The sequence below is a fragment of the Melanostigma gelatinosum genome (genome assembly GCF_949748355.1).
Source record: "Melanostigma gelatinosum genome assembly, chromosome: 15".
Lineage (NCBI taxonomy): Eukaryota > Metazoa > Chordata > Actinopteri > Perciformes > Zoarcidae > Melanostigma > Melanostigma gelatinosum.
Window position 1 is genome coordinate 7586035 of NC_136648.1, and position 14779 is coordinate 7600813.

General features: G+C 39.8%; 2 protein-coding genes across 2 annotated transcripts; both read left to right on the forward strand.

Moving 5' to 3' along the window:
- The first annotated feature begins 1031 nt into the window (after positions 1-1031).
- LOC306788959 (uncharacterized protein) lies at positions 1032-3868 on the forward strand. Its single transcript, XM_079284698.1, has 4 exons — positions 1032-1143; positions 1242-1289; positions 2008-2120; positions 2970-3868. The coding sequence occupies exons 1-4, from the start codon at positions 1107-1109 to the stop codon at positions 3096-3098; spliced, it is 327 nt and encodes a 108-aa protein (XP_079140824.1). The 5' UTR covers positions 1032-1106; the 3' UTR covers positions 3099-3868.
- LOC306789769 (plexin domain-containing protein 2-like) lies at positions 3275-14225 on the forward strand (the record flags this gene model as incomplete). Its single annotated transcript, XM_079285840.1, has 13 exons — positions 3275-3296; positions 7503-7717; positions 7937-8080; positions 8730-8799; positions 9384-9506; positions 9625-9743; positions 9819-9918; positions 10039-10134; positions 10253-10334; positions 11127-11187; positions 11276-11519; positions 13241-13422; positions 14019-14225. The coding sequence occupies 13 exons, from the start codon at positions 3275-3277 to the stop codon at positions 14223-14225; spliced, it is 1665 nt and encodes a 554-aa protein (XP_079141966.1).
- Positions 14226-14779: the final 554 nt, after the last annotated feature.

Here is a 14779-nt window from a genome sequence, read left to right on the forward strand (position 1 = left end):
AGATTGAAACATGTTGCAGCTTGTTTTATGTTGTTGAGTATGCCTAAACTATTTTGCAAAAAGCTTTTAGTCATGTTGTTTTAAGAAACTACGTTGTAAAGACGGCTGTCTTTCTGTTCTGCTTTCTGATTTGAAACAGTTTATTAATAAATGTTTGTTCATGAGGTTTTTTAGTCACATCTTTATTGAAATTGCAACAATCGAAATGCACAGCTAAAGCTTCATATCCTTAATAATTTTTCCATCGTTGAATTATACTTTTTAATTTTAAATTTCCAGGGCCGGTATGTATACAACTTCTAAAACCTTAAGAACACCATTTTAAATGTTCCTCAAAAGTGGAGGCCCAAAAGTATGTTTTCATGTTCGTCAAACACATGTTTCATCAAACATGTAATAGTTTTTTTTCCTCCACAGAAATATAGAACACACAGGTTTATTTAATTACACATCTCCATTGAAGGTTTACTGGAAAGTTATACATATTTAAAATGTCCTTTGACTAAAGGGAGTGGCAGTGGACGAAACCAAATGTAGATATAGGAGGGGGGCCTTGAGATACTCCAATAAACAGTCCGAACTATTTTGTAGTCAACAGTCATACCTAACCTACAAAGCCAATAACGTAAAACATAAAAACAAACGTTTAATCCCACACTATGGAGAGATGCCTCCCCACCCTGGCGAGTTTAGTTGAGCTATTCTCATATGTGCGACCATAGACTGTACAACACGTTTCATGCCCGCATAGATTGTAGGTGTAACCGGCAAAAAGCCATAAACCAACCTCCACGATGCCGAGGAGGGATTATAATTATCTGTAAACTCATATCATATTCATGGACCACTTTATGACATTTAGATTTGTTTTAAGAAGACCTGTTACAAAATCATTTAAAAGCCAATTGTCCTTCTTTGTATAATCCATAAAACAAGTAAAACATTTTTATCAGTGAACTCTTGAGGCGCAGCACCAAGAGCCGCGACCACTAGCGGAGCCTATACACGCCCCACGCGTCGGCCGTGACGACGTTATTTTCTCTACGCTTGAGAGAGACAGAGACAGAGACAGACAGACAGGCAGGGAAGACTACACGGAAAGAACAATGGGCGTAGAAGTCGAAACCATTTCACCAGGACACGGTAACAGATTGATTTTTTCCCCCCAATCACTCGATAAGTAAAGTAAATTTCCTTTTTAAAATATAGCCGATTTTAACCCACGGTTTTTCTCATTTCAGGAAAGGATTTCCCGCAGACGGGACAGACTGTTTCCGTGCACTACGTTGGTAATACATAGCTAACTTTATTTAAATACTGACTGGTTGTTGAGTTCACCCACATTTCATTTACTGTAGAAAATGTTACCCACTCAAACACACACGGGTGGTCGTTAGATGAGAGAATCGATGCTCCTCATGTCTGTACGGTCATATTAGCTTAGCTTAGTTTAGCTTAGCACAAGTACTAGCCTGGCTCCGTACCAAGTTACCAACATGTGCTAACCAGCACCCAACATGCTCGCCGTCTAAAACGTTGTACCTCGTTTGTTAGATCCGTACGAACACTGAAGTGCAAAACAACAATTATTTCTCCAGCTTAACGTTAGCCGCCCCGCATTGTTTCCTGTGTGTGCTAAGCTAACTGTATGTTACTTCATTTTGGGTGCATAGACGTTATTACAGGTGGTATAAATCTCCTTTATTTCTTTAGCTAACGTGAAATAAAGTGCATATTTGTCCTCCTGCATGTAGTGTTGTTTATCAGTCTATGTTGTTTTCCTGTGGGTTGTCTCGTTTTGGATATATATAGATATATCTATATATATGTCTGTCTTCTCGGCTATCATGGCAGTCAAAGCCCCACAATAATACATTTGTAAAACTCAATATAGCAATAATTCTTTCCAGAAATCATGACCTGGGTTACTCAAGATAATCCACAGACAACTGCTCACAACAAACTCTACATGTTTTTAAAATATGTTTCCCCTTGGTTGTTGAACAGGCACGCTGACAAATGGAAAGAAGTTCGACTCCTCCAGGGACCGAGGAGAGCCCTTCACATTCAAAATTGGAAGGGGTGAAGTCATTCGTGCTTGGGATGAGGGTGTAGCTCAGGTAAGGAGATTAACCTCTAATGATTTTATACATCTAGATAGAAAGATAGTTAGTTACTTTATTAATATCGCTACAGCAGCATTTATGGTACAGGTAAAGCAATAAGAACAGATGAGCTTTCACATCTTGGGGATTACTATTGAACCTGTGAATTAAGGGTTCCTTATCGCCTCCATTTGTGTCTGCCTTCCTGTCTTCACTTTGATATCGGCAGACAACCGACTAGCTTTGGCTACCCTGAAGGTAGAAACAGACTCATCAAAGTAAAATGTGCACACTGGTTGGTCAACTCATGGCTTCACTTCTTGTTACCAGAAATAATGTATCATTAACGGTCACAAACCGAGCATTAAGATCAGCGGTGCAGAGTCTTCTTCGACGCTGTTAGACTTGCTAAGAGAAAGCCACAGATCGCTTCACCTGGAGTCCACACAGTTATACAAACTGATGTAAACATGTTGCAAAACCAGCTCTCGTAAAGCGTTTTCCAACTACGTAAATATTGCCGACATCACAACAGAAATGATAAAGAAAAAATACAAACGATAGACATTTTAATATAATTGGGTATTGCCAAGCCCCAGCGTCAACCAAGCAAGAAGGGTCTAACAAATTACGCTTTCGATTTGCATTGGTGGAAAGGTAGTATCCCGTGTTTTTGTAGCTTGGCCCTTATTGGGGACTAAAAGTTCGTGTCTCTTCTGGTATATTGATATTGGGTACTTGCTGTAACTATATCACTAAATCACTGGAATACCCCTTTAAAAGAGATGCCAAAAAGAGGGTCAGCCATTCAATATCGCACCATATTACTACCTTTTTAATGTAGTTTGCTCTTCACCTCCACAGATGACCATTGGCCAGTTAGCCAAGTTGACCTGCTCACCGGACTATGCGTATGGTTCTCGAGGATTCCCTCCCGTCATTCCAGGAGACGCCACTCTCATCTTTGAAGTGGAGCTGCTGGGTTTTTGTTGAAGGTTGCTCTTCACAGTTTCTCATGCCATCATCATGTCTGACACAATTAGCTGTTTATTTAAAGGTGCCGTCGGTAGCATTTATAAACATGAATAAATTATTGTAGAAAGAATTCTCATACCGTGGGATGATTGAGACAAATTTGACACATGCCCGCCGCTAATGTTAGTGCCGAGATGACACCGGGATCAAAAAAACGTAAGGAAACAGTACAACTTGTTTCTTCCAGGATTCATGTGGCCTCCATTTCTACATTAGTCTGATGAATCATGGAATTATTAGACATCCAACAGAATGACCACCTAATCTGAACAGAACACTAAATTTGCACAGAATGAATCTAATTTGTTCGTACCTTTTTATTCCAATCTCCCAAAAATAGTGCGGAAATGATTATTGTCCAAAATGCGTATGAAACACCTTTTTAATGAAGAGTATTTGTTCTTTCTTGCATTATGTATTTCTCTAACAGATGCATTGAGTTGATGACCTGGAACTTTGACACAATGTAAAGAATGTCTTACAGACAATAACAGCTTATGATTTCATTTTCATCCCTCCATGTATTGCCTTTCATCCTGTCAGATTCTGAATTCGGACTCTTGAACTTTATTCTTGTCTTTTTGTCATAACAAGTGTCCTCAAGTGTCCTTGTGTTATGTCATGCTTGACAATTTCTTTGGTAATGTTTTACTTCTTTATTGTGTCATCCATTGATAAAGGGTATTTTCCGTGGGTTCTGCATTCTTGCATTAAAATCAAGTATACAATATGAATGTGGCATTCATTGACATTCACATGATTTACACTTTGAACAAGTTGTTCTGATAAACACTCGTGTAGTTTTACTCTGAGAACAAATCGCTCCAGACACAAGAATTCCAGGCGGTGCTGCAGATTTGTATGCCATGAGTTTAGGTTCAGATGCATCAACGTGTTTTTGATGTCCTGTGACTCAGGTAGACCACCATGTAAGGCTTTAGGAATGTTTTCCCATAAACAATATTGCTGAACTAGATTCTGCTCTGTGTTCAGGTGGATTGTATCAGTTTGATAATAAAACACATTAGCTAGCAGTTAAACTAGCTTAGCTATACCTCCCTCTCGTGAGACAGTTAAAGTTCTTCCCAGTGGTGGAAGAAGTTTAGTAAAAGTACCAATACCACAATGTAAAAATACTCCATTACATGCAAAAGTACTGCATCCAAAATGCACATTGGTATTGCCATGAAAATGTACTTAAAAGAAACTACTTGATGCAGACAAATTAACAGAACTTAATATATTTCCAGAAAGTGTGTTTAAAAACTACAAGTTATTCTTAAGTAAGTTTAGGGTTCGGTTCGTATAAGTGTTAACTCTGGGCATTTAAGTTTGGCTGTTCTGCCTACTGATTCACCAAAAAATATTAAAATACTAAGCCAGTGTTGTCATACCATACTCTTTATTTGTATTAGGTACAGTAACGGAGATTAGCTTCTCAACACATTTGTGTTTGAACACAGAGCCTTCACGTGTGCTCTGGGTTCATCGGTTTGTTTTGATTGTGGTGGAAACCTTTGAATTACACGAGGGACGGAACATCTGCTGCCTTCACTTGCGCATTGTAATCTTCATGCTTCACAATCAATCGATTCATTAAGAAAACTATCAGCAGATTATTCCTTAATCAAAATAATTAGTGGTTGCAGTCTTATACAACCATGTTTAAAAAAATAAAATAACAGCAAAACATTTTTTAATGCATCAGTAATCATCTAATGAAATACAATGTAACAGTTACAGGGGCCATTTCTCTGCATGAGTACTTTTAATACTGTAAGTGCATTTTCCTAACCAAACGTTTCATTGCCAATGCAGCGCTTTTACTTTAAATGGAGTATTTATTCAGTGTGATGCGCTATCAGTTCTCCGAATAGTTCCTCCAACACTACTTTGGGCTCATATTGCTGACAATTCCGACGGCATTTGAAGGCAGCATTTGGTCAGCGCTCATCACAGAAGAGAGCTCCACACCTGAAGAAGCGTCACACGGACGCACGGACGGACAGTCTGAAAGTTAAACATGGACATCAACATGAGGAGAAACTTTACGTTTGGCTCCATTAATAGTTTGGCTCCATTAATAGTTTGCCTCGTCTTCGTTCGTTTATTTTTCTTTAGTGAGACGAGTGCTCGCTAAACTCATTGCGCTTTAATCATTATTTGCGCTTTGGCGATGCGTTGCGAGCCGAGAGGAAGGATGTCGATGACCCTGACAAAGACGGCTCATCTCATCACTGCACTGGTTTTCGTTTTCCAGTTACAAATAAGCTTCACGAAGCTTAAATCCGTTCATGGTAAGTTATAAAATACGTGTCTCTTGAATCTGCCAATAATAGTTTTTTAGGCTAACCTAACTTTAGGAACAGGTCAGTAAAAACTGTAACGCTTCCTTGTAGAACTAAATATTATTTGGACCTTAAGCTTTTGTTTTATCACCTGACGTTATGGAATATGTGTGTGTTGTTAAAGCTAACATAACTAACAATACATTTACCTATTACGTTAGTGTGTGTTTCAGTGTAACGTTTGTTATTCCATTTCATGCATAGTTATCTCTTATTGGTTTGAAACATGCTTTGTCAATATATATACATCTTAATATATATTTTCTTAAATAATGTATCCCTTGTATTTTAACAGATACATCTGACTTGTGTTGCTCTGCAGACTGGGTATTTTAGCACATTTTTTAATGGCAGTAGCAGCCCGTCATGCGACAGTTGCTTCTATTCCCAATAAAGCGGCTCCTGATACTTGCACAGAAAGCATCAATACGCTGCCCATGTGACAGCAATATAGACACAGCAGTCACAGCTGTCTGGCCTCACATGGTGTGAAGAATGTGAAGCATGCTTTCACCCTCCGCTGTGAAACGAAAAATTCGGACGCACAGTCGTCACTGCAAAGGGGTCGAATGACGGGATGAGCAGGCATGCTTGCCACATGGCACACGCTGGGGAATTGTTTATGTCCTGTTGCATGTGAGAAGAAGATGTTTGTTAACTGGTGAGATATTCAAAGATGCATTCTCCACATCTAACATTCCCTTTACATACAATGTCTCTTCTCACTAGGTTGGTTACAATATTCCACACAGAGTATCTCTGCCTTAATGTTGTGCCAGTTTATTGAAACAACATGATTTTTATGTGAAATATTCAAACCCAAGACTGTTTTTTTAATGGAAATCCTCATGGAAGTATTCTATATACCTTTTGCATTATTGTATAGAAACTCCCCCAAAATTTAGCCTGGCGTATTTTGTATCTTTGGAAACTTTAAAATATGAATATGAATGTAAGTTCAGTGGGTTTGAATTCGAGCTGCAATTAATCAGCAATTCTTTTGACAACACGTTCTATATTTTTTGCAAGACTGAGAAACATTTGATGGCTCCAAGTCCTCGAATGTGAGGATTCGCTGCTTTTCTTGGTCTTACAATCTTTCATTCTGCTGCAGAAAACGGGATATTACTTTAGGTGTCCACTGTCCAGTTATGGCTGCATGCTCAACGATCTCTCGTGGGCTCTTAATTGCCTCCCGGCCACTAGGGGCCGCTAGTGGTCACACAGCTAACGCAAATTACGTTGTGTTTGGCGAACAGCTAACGTAACGGACGTTGTGTTTGGCGAACCATCTTAAATTGCAACAGTAGTTTGAATGTTTTGTTGCATAGTTATGGGTCATGTAGCTGATAAAATGCCAGAAAACTGGAAAAAAAATCTAAATTACCTCGAGCCCGAGGTCATACATTCAAATGGCATGTTTTGTTTTTTGTTAACGATATTACTTTTCAACTGTTTAAAAAACGTTTTCATTATATGAGAAGCTGGAACAAACAAATGTTTTGGCATTGTCAATTGATAAGTTACTTGAATGATAATTTGATTGTAAAAATGTCTGTTTTTTATATTTGGAAAGTTTTAAATTGTGAGGAAATGCTTAACGTTAATTGCCAGTTTTGGGTTTTTGAGTTGTCCTAAGTTCTTTTCTTTCTTTTTTCTTTTAATGATTTCTTCTCTGAATATGACAATATAATTACATTTTAACAATTTATTTTTGATCTTGGTGTTTCTTCATTATGCCCACTATGCCCTGAACTTAAGAGTTTTTTTTCTTTCCTTATTTGTTTTTATGTTAAATGAATCGGATTTACAGTCACAAAATGATGAGTTGCGACAAGTTACTTTTGTTCTCAAGTATACCTGCAGTCCTCTAAAATGTGGATATTTTACAGTTCACAACTCAGGCATTTCATTTGTATCGTCAGTGATATAATTGTATTGAATAGTCCAAAAAACAAAACGGTAAGCTGTGTTCAAAAGAAAAATAATGACCTCCCTCTTGTTGATCCCTCAGGAGTCTACCGTACTGACACACAGGGGCTGTCTCCTCCAGAGGTGCGGCCATATGTCGTCGCAGGGAACAACCAGCCCAGGGAGAGGAGTCCCAGGTCTGGGGCACCTGGCTGGGCTGCTGATAAGAGGGGCCACTACAGAGACCAGCACAAACCAGAGGAGTCAGATCCAGACCTGCTGTTGGACGAGGGGCACAACAATTCCACACAGATTGTGGTAAAGTTATTTACAGCCAAGAGAGGTTTTTGCAAATTCAGGAAAATTGACTTGTGTTTGCTCGAGGACCTGTTTTACTTTTCATACCTGTCATAAATCTGTCCATCTCACACTTCTGAATCTGACAAATGCTACGCATAAACTTGATAGCCTCACCAACATAAACATGTCACACGTGTTGTCCCTCATACTGATTTCAATCCCTACATTTTTGCACAGGACATGGATCACGCTTACTATACATCTAAAATGTACGGTTCTGGAGACGCAGCCAGTAAAGAGCTGTGGGTGAACATCGACGAGATCGAAGAGGATGAGTGGAAGGCCTGTGGCTTTCTGTCCAACACCTACAGACAAGCTGAGGTATGAAGTCAGTCTGGGACAGTCAGATTTTAAATATAAATATCTCAAAGAAGTTCGGTGGGCATCCATCTTTAATTCATCTATTTACTTTCACTTTCCAGAATGGAAAAGTGAAAGTTTTTCAATTGTATGAATGAACTGTTGATCAGTGCATTACAGTTCTGTTTCTGAATGTGTTGAATTGAGAACACTGTACACGCAGTGTCAGCTGCAGTACACGGTACAGCTACACGCACACACACACACACACACACACACACACACACACACACACATTGTGTCGTTCTTCAGCGTGAGTGAAAAAGACATAGAGCTTGCAAAGTGGAATACACTGCAATTCCTTCTTGAGTTGGATTTTTTTTGTCCAGGTCCTGGAGCACTTTTATTTTGAGAGTTGTTTGAGTGAGAAAGGAGACTTTAACTTGGTGCAGTTTTGAAGAAAATGTAGGTTGTTTAATAGTTCATATTTCATTGTGAACATACAATTGGATTTCAATTTTCCACGAAAGAAAAGCTACAAAAATGTTTTATAATTATAGTAATAAATAAATAAAATGGAAATCGGCAGCTCACACTTTAACACATTTGGAATTGCCCAAGAAAATTGTAAATGGTGAATCTCTAGCACTTTTTCTTTCTTCTTTTCCAGAGAGTGAATCTTTCCTTTGACTTCCCTTTTTATGGACACGTACTTAAAGAAATCACAGTGGCAACTGGAGGTGAGTCTTTAACGACACGTCTTTTCTTTAGAAGTTGTTATGAGGCTTAGTGGGTATTTAAAGTACTTCTGGATGTCATCTCTTCTCCTGAGTTACAAGTAGAGCTGCATTATATGAATTGTGAATTTTTATGATATATTTCTTCACTTTTTCCCTTCATAGCACAGTGCATACTTAGGATACAATTCACCAAAAGCAATTTAAAAAGCAATTTAAAAATCTTTGATTGCTGCTTTAAGACTATAACCTGCTTCACAGGTTTCTTTTAATGTTGTGTGTAAAGTGTTCTGGTATATGCTTTAGTGTTCCGTATGCTGTAGATCTCTTTCTATTCAACCTCTCCATCTCCAGCCTCAATAAAGTACTGAAGTTCAACAACAGAAATTTAAGATCTAGATTAATCTGCAAAAATACAACAGAAAAAAAGCGCAGTTACTGAGAGTGAAGAAGTTTGTTTTGGGGGGTTCTGTTAGTTGGCCCTTTGTCTCATATCTCGTCCATGATTTAAAATGATTATTGTGAATATCTCCCTGCATTGCATATCAATGAATGCTAGTAACCCCGGCATGTTTTACTCTTGACAGGTTTCATTTACACTGGAGTTATACTTCACCGTATGCTCACAGCCACTCAGTACATTGCCCCTTTAATGGCGAATCTGGACCCAAGTCTGTCCAAAAACTCTTCTGTGTTTTACTTTGACAACGGTAAGAGAGACCATTTCACTCAACTGTCCTCAACTGTGACTGCTTGTTTGTGTGTCTGCTGTAGAATATTTACACTACATGCCTGTGATGGTTATGTTTATGTGTGTCTACCACGTAGGCACTGCACTGGTGGTTCAGTGGAACCGGATTCACCTCCAGGACAACGTCAGTCTCGGTACTTTCACCTTCCAGGCCGTTCTGCACAGCGATGGGCGTATCGTCTTTGCATACAAAGAGGTGACGTTTCATTTCCTCCTTTAGTTCTTCTGTTAATGTGAAATTTGTTTCATTATGCTGCTTTTTTCTTTATAGATTCCTTTAGACCTCAATGACATCAGCGCAGAGAATCATCCTGTTAAAGTGGGCTTGTCGGATGCTTTTGTGGTTCTTCATGAGATACAGCAGATCCCCAGTGAGTGACACATTTGGTGTATAAAAACATGCGTTTTCTTACTTTATTTTTACTAACCAAAACAAAACACTAGATCTCACTAGTAGTTAACAACATTATATCTTTCCTGACATGCTCCAGATGTTCGGAGGAGAACTATTTATGAGTATCACAAAGTCGACATCCTCAAGTCCAAAATCGCAAATTCTACAGCTGTGGAGATGCTACCTCTCCCAAGTACGTTTCATGCTAGCGCTACGTTGCAGCATGGCCTGTAAAAATGCATTCAGGTTTAATTCACAGAAGCCAAAGCCGTCTCTTCTGCCTCACTCTTCACCGGTTTCTTTATTCTCAGCATGTCTCCAGTTCTCCAGCTGTGGTCCATGTGCCACTTCTCAGATTGGCTTTAACTGCAGCTGGTGCAGTCGGCTACAAAGGTAAACTGGAAAGCACTCGGAGCACCGAGCCGACTGCACATTCCAACTGATTGTATTTAAATGAACGAAAACAACAGGGATGTTTCATCTGAATCTGAATCCAGGGTTGCATTCAAATACACAGATGTTGGCTGACAGCAAACATGATATAAAAATGACCTTTTAGCAAAATTCCAAGTGAGTCAGACTCAGGACCACTGCATTGATAATGTTGTAGTGCTTCCTAAAAGTGACTTTTTGTTGTCAGACGTACTCGGTGTTGATCTGTGCTTATATCATCTAAATTTGGTTGCAATTACACAATTTGCAGTTATACAGACACAAGAATTGTTCAACCAATGAGAGGAAAATAAAACCTTTCAATGTTCTTCTCTTATTGGTTCTAAATTTTATGCGACAAAAAGTTTGGAAGATACCTGCTTGATCTGATTCACCTACAAGCCTCATTTTAGCTTCGCTGAATGCATTTTTGCACAGGATGAGGACTCTGGGTTCTGTCCACATTCTGGCCACATTTTCCAGTGTGGACAGAGGAGAAACAATCACAGCAACCATAAGCTTTTCAATGTGGGACGAGGATTGTATCGATATAGAAAAAAAAACATGAACTTTCTTTTGTTAAGTAGAAACAAATTTACAAAAGCTTTAATTCCCTTGTTGCTTTTCTACACGCTGCCCTATTGCAGTGGCGTAAACGGTGTAAGTGACTATATTCTACATGATTCCTTTGTGACGGTAAACCTGTGATGACTGCTCAAGCTCACACTAATGGTGTTTACTTTCTTTTCTTAGATGCTCCAGTGGCTTTGATCGTAACCGGCAGGATTGGGTCGACTTCGGCTGCCCGGAGGAGGTTCTCATCATTTTTTGGATTTGAGTAAACAACAGAAAGTTAAACTCTGTTCGAAAAGAAATCAGTTTACTGATGTTTGTTTTTCCAGAGAAGAGATCTCCGGTGTCTCGGAACAACTGATGTCACAAACGCCACATCTGGCCAGCTCACACACACGACCGCTTCTGTTGCAACGACCACAAAGCAGCAGCGGCCGTCCAGCATGACCTCCAGACCCCCCCGCAAGACCTCCTCCGTCACCAACCCCTCAACGCACGGCGGCACAGGCAGAAGAATAATGTCCACTCCACAGCCTCCAACCAGCAAACCTGCAGAAGGTCAGCAAGTTGTCTGTAGGAAACAAAACATGTATGTTTTAGTCTTGGCATTGATTCATTTGCGCAGATGGGAGATTTTATTTACTAACTCGTTATCGGTGGATCTGGGACTTACATCGCCGTTGTAGAGGCTTCATACACATAATGAGAGTTTGAGATTTACAAACCCTGTTCATCATGTTCAATTCCAGAGTTTTTAGCATTTTATAAGCTGTTTATTTAGATATTAATCCAGATTTTAAAGTCCTCTGTCGGTCGCCCTCGGCAGCTAAAGACCTCTTCATATAATCATCTCGTTTGGTAGCTTCATGTCACTTCATTTCAGTTAGTTTTTTTCATTTAGGACAGATTACTGCAAAGGACATGGCAGGTGTCATCATTACTATCTCATGAGTTAATACTTGTTGCATTGTATCCACGGCCGGTGTGTTTTGTAAAGTCTGACAGTGTGAGGGTCAAGTGGTCAGCTATTTCCCAGCCCTCTGTTAGCTCCTAGCTGAGTGTATACAGCGCCATGTTAAATACTACATAGTATCCTCAGTTGCTAAAGGATGACTCAATGTATGCCTGTCACTCTGGTTAAGTCCGAATGAAGGAGGGCTGTTATTTTTGGCTGCAGTGGATATTGTTTGTTGGAGTAGGATGTTGTATTCAGATATTTCACTTCGGTAGATGGAAAAGCACTTGATTTTTATTAGAAATGTAAAGTAACTCTGAAGTCCCAAAGTTAATCTCAAAGTTTTTCAAATCGATTTATTTGACGATCATAAAAATACAAATAATACCGCTTCACCTGATGACAGTTATCATCACATACATTCAGAAAACTGCCACGGATTAAATGACACAAGGCTTATTTCCACTGTGATCCTTTGATTGTGGGGCGAAATGGCAAATCAAGACCAACAACCATCAAATCACACACAATCAACACATACATAAAATGACTATTTGTGCAAGGTCCCTATTGTCAGAGACCATTTGGTACTTTTTAAAATTTCTCTCAATGCTTGAATTAGGTAATTGCAAAACTGCAAACGACCCCACGCTGCTCCAATTTGCACTTTGTGATTTCACTTGTATTCAAGTGCACTACAGTATTTCAGTAAAAACATACAAGTTACAGTAAATGGATCATCTTTAAAAACGACTGCAGTAACAACTCAAAAAGCTTCTCTATTACAGTAAAAGTGGTCAATCTCTTAAATTATTTTCCCAGAGAATTTTTTTTAAATTCCTTACATCACCAATATTTTTAAATATGAGTGACACATGTCTGCTTATTAGTTCATAATGTCAGTATTAAGTCAGCGCTTTATCAAAACGTACACATTTGCGTTAAAGGCACAGTGTGCACAGTGTGTAGCATGTAGCAGGATCTATTGACAGAAGTGGAATACAATATTAAGTATGTTTTTGATAGTGTATGATCACCCCGAAAATAAGAATAGTTGTGTTTTCAGACCTTTATATCTACATAAGGAGCTGGCTGCTGTGTTTCTACAGCAGCTCCAAACACTGGCTCTTGTTCGTGCATTCACCATTCCTGCTGCCGCTGTAGTTCTCCCACACACTTGGCACACGGGAGATGTTTCAGTTGGTTGCAACCTCCCCGCTAGATGCCACCAAATCCTTCACACCACATCTTTTGAAGTGGTAACCGCTGCATGCATGTGCTGTTTCTAAGCCCAATCTCAAGTGTTCCTCAGTTGTATCCGAGGAAGGGATTGACTGAGACTCTCATCGTCCCGTCTGTGCAGCGGGACACGAGGAGACCACGGGAGAGCGCGACGAGCGGCCGCTGACTGGTCTGCTAGCGGGCATCGTCATGGTGATGGTCGTCATGGGAGCGGCCGTCCTTATGTCAGTCTACATGTACAACCACCCGACGTCCAGCGCCAGCCTCTTCTTCATGGAGGTCAGTGACACACTGATCCACTCCCCACAGCACACGTTGTGTTCTTACTTTGAAAATGAATGAGGGTGAAGCACTCCATCACAGTCAACGTTTGTCAGTTATTGTTCTCCTGCGAGCAGCAACGCCTAAAGATACAAAGCTGGTCCTTCCAACAACCACGGGGGATGACTGTACACATTAAGTTTGATACTCATCAATGACACCAAATGTCCCAATCGTAAAAAATGATTCCCAGACTTGGAATGAGATTTGCAGCTCATTAATGGTTCCCGTCATTTATTTTTCAACTGTATTCTGCACATTTTATGTCCCAGTACTTCACATCAATGTGCACTTTTCTTTTTTTACCCTCTGGCATTTTGAAAGCCGGTGGACTTTAATTCTATTCTACATTAGTTTTGTTGTGGCGTCTCTCCCAAATCCAAGCTGGAGAGTTTAGAGGCATCAAGTAATATTCATTCATCCGAAGCGATGCAATTACAGAGTGTATTTAGTGGAATAGAAACACACATAGTTAAAATGCATAAAACAATGAAGTGCTCTGTGTTTTTATGTATTCTCATGATACCCAGTTTCTGTCACTTTCCCCCTCTCAGCGGCGGCCGACTCGCTGGCCAATCATGAAGTTCAGGCGAGGCTCTGGTCGCCCTTCTTACACCGAGGTGGAGGCTCCCAGTCAGGACAGCATGGTGGTCATCGACCCCAAACAGTCTTTTGTCATGGCAGACAGACGAGAGAGTGAACAGAAAGAAGGATTCGTAGTTCCTGATCAGAGGGAGCGCTTCCTGGTCTCAGAGAGCTGACACTACGTATCCCTGGAGGTTTTGGGACAGAGCTGGATCTCGATGTGACGGAGACTTTATCTTCCATTCAGCTGCTGCTCAAGTTCATTTTAAGGATAGAATTTGAGTGTTCAGAGAGGAAAACACCAAACCTCTATGAGGAAAGTAACTACAGAATATATTTACAGTTTGGCTTCACGTTTACATTAATGAGCCATTCCTAATGTAAAAAATATAAAAGGTTTAAATGTATTGAGTCCAGGTCACTCGTTTGTTTACGACAGCGTCACAAAGTGCACGAGCGGAATGTTTGTTTTGAGACCATTTTCTCACAAAGACGGTTATTTTCCAGAGTTATGTGTTGTTCCCACACCTTCACAAAGAGGAATGTGGTATTCGGGTGTCATTTCCTCATCTCAAGAATACAGACTGAATTCCTCACCATTACACCCACCTTCATCCGAGGGCAAACAGGGTGCACAGTCATTTACCTTTGAGCACAATGAATTGAACGTCTGGCACCTTTTTGAATTTTTACTTTATTTTCTGAACGAAGTAAAAGCAGATATAACATA